General features: G+C 35.8%; 1 protein-coding gene across 1 annotated transcript; it reads left to right on the top strand.

The window, feature by feature from the left end:
• Positions 1–1,588: 1,588 nt before the first annotated feature.
• Positions 1,589–3,074, top strand: LOC113774170 (peroxidase 44-like). Its single transcript, XM_027318737.1, has 2 exons — positions 1,589–1,783; positions 2,283–3,074. The coding sequence occupies exons 1-2, from the start codon at positions 1,589–1,591 to the stop codon at positions 3,072–3,074; spliced, it is 987 nt and encodes a 328-aa protein (XP_027174538.1).
• Positions 3,075–3,362: the final 288 nt, after the last annotated feature.

Below are 3,362 nucleotides of genomic sequence, written 5' to 3'. Positions count from 1 at the left end.
GAAACAGTTGGCGCAAGCTCAACTACGGTACGATGGGATAATTAATTTGCAAGCTTGTTCCAGCATTTTTTATCGGGTCAATCATTTCCAATATGCAAATTTAGAACATTGAAAGTACAGAAGACTATTCAAGTTTCATTTGCTTGAACATTTTGTAAGCTTATCCACAGAAGGAAGTTGCGAAGAAGTTCTTAAAAGGATAAAAAGGAAAGTCATAGTTGTGAGTTATTTTTTGTATTAATTTTATATACATTGATAGTATATACTATCATTATTTGATGTATAATAATTGATTTAAATTTAATTTTTACACATATATTATGTATTTAATCGTGTGATAGTGTATATACAATGTTATTAGCAAATCATAGCTTGTAGCAAAACATTCTTGTACAAGTGAAAAAGCAAAACATAGCTTGTAGCAAATCTATTTAGAAGGTCAATAAGATGACACACGAAACAGGGTAGACAAATTCAATAATATGTTTTACACTACAAAAAACTAAAGTAACCTTTTGTCGGGTAAAAAAGTACACGTCCAGCTTTGGTCTCATGGTTGCACAATTAACGTTGTCATCTAAAGTTGGACCAAATCAATTATCGAATACAGCTGAGAAATCAGATACCCAAAATCCTTTTGATTGATGATTCTGTCTCTAATTTGATAAATTATATATCACAACTACGAAGTGGTACTCGAGTGCCTTTTTGTTTAAATTAAAACCTCCTACCGGATTATTCCTTTATAATCAACCTACTTTATTCCTGGTTTGAAGATTATTGGCAAATGTGATTGATTGAAGGCTGATGATCTTTGCAAGTGTGAATTTGTTCATGTAATTAGATGGAAAAAGCAAAATAATTGTGTCTCATATCACACAATCTTCAAACAGCTGGGAAGTGTCTCTGTTTTGCTCTGTGTGTGTGTGTACGCACACAAATATATTGGGTGATTACCTTCATTTTATATATCAGAGACGGAGTTTTATTCTAAAAACAATCAAGACTTGCTTTTTTTAGCTGGCCATTCCACAATATTCCAGGATAGTTCAACACATTTTTCTTAGTGTCTTGGGAAATATTCACTATGGACTGTGTAAAAAGTTAAAAGGAAATCAACTTCTATAACTAAAGAATCAGGGAAATCTATTTCAGACCATCACCAATTAACTTTAGGAATTAACTCAGCCAGATCATGATTTGATGGCCACAACGAATTTGGCAAGCTGTTCTTGACCAAATGCACTTATAATATTGATCGGCTCCATATCATCGCCAAAACAACTAGTAGTATTTTATAAGAAGTCAGCAATTTGCTTTCACAGACTACAATTTGGTTATATGAAGTATTGTAAAAATTCTGTCCTTACGCGTTTGTGAGGTAAGTATCCTTTAGAAAAGTAAGCAGCTAAACTATGCTTGAAAATCAACGATCCTTCACGTAGTTTGACAATATGCATTGGTGGCTAACGTCTACCCATGTCTATTTTCTCAATCCATATGCACTATATATACCCCTCAATGGATTTGGACATTTTGCATCCTCAAAATTGGCTAAGCTTGTTCAGTTTGGTTAAACGTAATGGAGATGAAGATCATCTTTTTTTTACTCTCTTTTACTATTTTTGAGCTCTCCTCTGCCCAGCTTCGAGTTGGTTTCTATAGTTCTTCATGTCCACGAGCAGAGTCGATTGTTAAACAAGTTGTGCAAAAACGGTTTCGCACGGATCGTTCAATAACAGCTGCTTTGCTCCGAATGCACTTTCATGACTGCTTTGTTAGGGTAAGTAGCATACATTTATGGTTAATCTTTTCTATTATGTTAGCATATAGAATATATTGACGGGTCTAAATGTAAGACACATTAGTTTAATAAATTTTACATATGTGACATGCATTTATACCAGTTAGAATCTACACTGCCAAAGTATAAAAAATTTATCCATACGTTTAGCCCCTTTTTTTTGGTTATTTATACAAGATATAACAAATGGAACTTGAGGGATTTCCAACTATTTCAAGAGGAATTTCCTTGGACCCTTTTCGGATATAGTCATTTTGCATGGTAATCTTTTCTTCTTTTTTTTTTGGTTAGGCAACTGGAATTTTATCCATCAAAATCTATTTTTATTATTATTTTCTTTTTTGCAACTTTATGCCACAATGAAGTTTTTACAAGGTTTTTGATGGGCACACAATTAAAGGAAATTAAGTAATAGATGGCAGGTAGCTGTACATGCAGGACATTTTCAACGCGAATTCACATTTCATATTGGATGCAGGGTTGTGATGCATCAATATTGATAGATTCCACCAAGTCCAAGTCATCGGAGAAAGATGCCGGACCAAACCTAACCGTAAGAGGATTTGAGCTAATTGACGAAGCCAAGAGAAATCTAGAGGCTGCTTGCCCTTCATCTGTCTCCTGTGCCGATATCATAACATTAGCAACCCGCGATGCAGTCGCATTAGCCGGTGGCCCTGCTTATAATGTGCCAACAGGCAGGCGAGACGGGCAAGTTTCCGACTCCTCCGAAGTAAATCTGCCAGGACCTAGCCTTTCCATATCAGATGCAGCACAATTCTTCACCGCCAAAGGGCTAACACTCAATGACATGGTGGTCCTTTTGGGTGCACATACAGTTGGAGTTGCACATTGCGGTTTCTTCCGAGACCGGCTCTTTGATTTTCAGGGCAGAGGGAAACCTGATCCTACTATGGACCCTGCATTGGCTGCTAGACTCCTGAGGATCTGCGGTACACAATCCAGGCCATTGAATAGGGATCCAACAATTTTTTTGGACCAGAATACATCCTTCATTGTTGATAAGCAGTTCTATAATCAAATAAAGTCTGGGAAAGGGATCATGCAGATCGATCAAGAACTTGCCTTGGATAAGCTAAGTGCTCCTCTGGTCTCAAGATTGGCTGCCAATGACGCCCTATTTCAACAAAGTTTTGCAAATGCTATGATCAAGATGGGACGCGTTGAAGTCCTTGTTGGAAGAGCTGGAGAAATTAGGAAAAATTGTAGAGTTTTTAACCCAACAAAGCCTAAGGGCAGAACTGGCTAAAATCGTTGGCAGTTATTTGGATTTTCAAGGTTCCAAAAGGTGGTATCCCTTTGTTTTTTTTTTGTGAATTGGATTAGTTCTTTTATTCCTAGCTTTCTTTGTTAAGATGTCGTTTGTACATGAAATTTATATCTTGTAAAAGCTATACTAATTCAAATAAAGTGGTTTTCTTATGGTTTTTTATTTTAAATTTTTGCGTGTTCTTAAGGTTTTTATTTTGGGATTTTTGTGTTATTTTTTTGGGTGTCACTGTAGACGTGTACATAAACTACACGTGTTTAAAAGAAA

Source organism: Coffea eugenioides, chromosome 6 (genome assembly GCF_003713205.1).
Source record: "Coffea eugenioides isolate CCC68of chromosome 6, Ceug_1.0, whole genome shotgun sequence".
NCBI lineage: Eukaryota > Viridiplantae > Streptophyta > Magnoliopsida > Gentianales > Rubiaceae > Coffea > Coffea eugenioides.
This window is presented reverse-complemented; position numbering and strand designations above follow the sequence as displayed.

Coding starts and splice junctions, on each gene's coding strand:
- LOC113774170 (XM_027318737.1), top strand. CDS start 1,589: ATGAAGATCATCTTTTTTTTACTCTCTTTTACTATTTTTGAGCTCTCC. Junction 1,784..2,282: donor TTCATGACTGCTTTGTTAGG/GTAAGTAGCATA, acceptor TATTGGATGCAG/GGTTGTGATGCATCAATATT.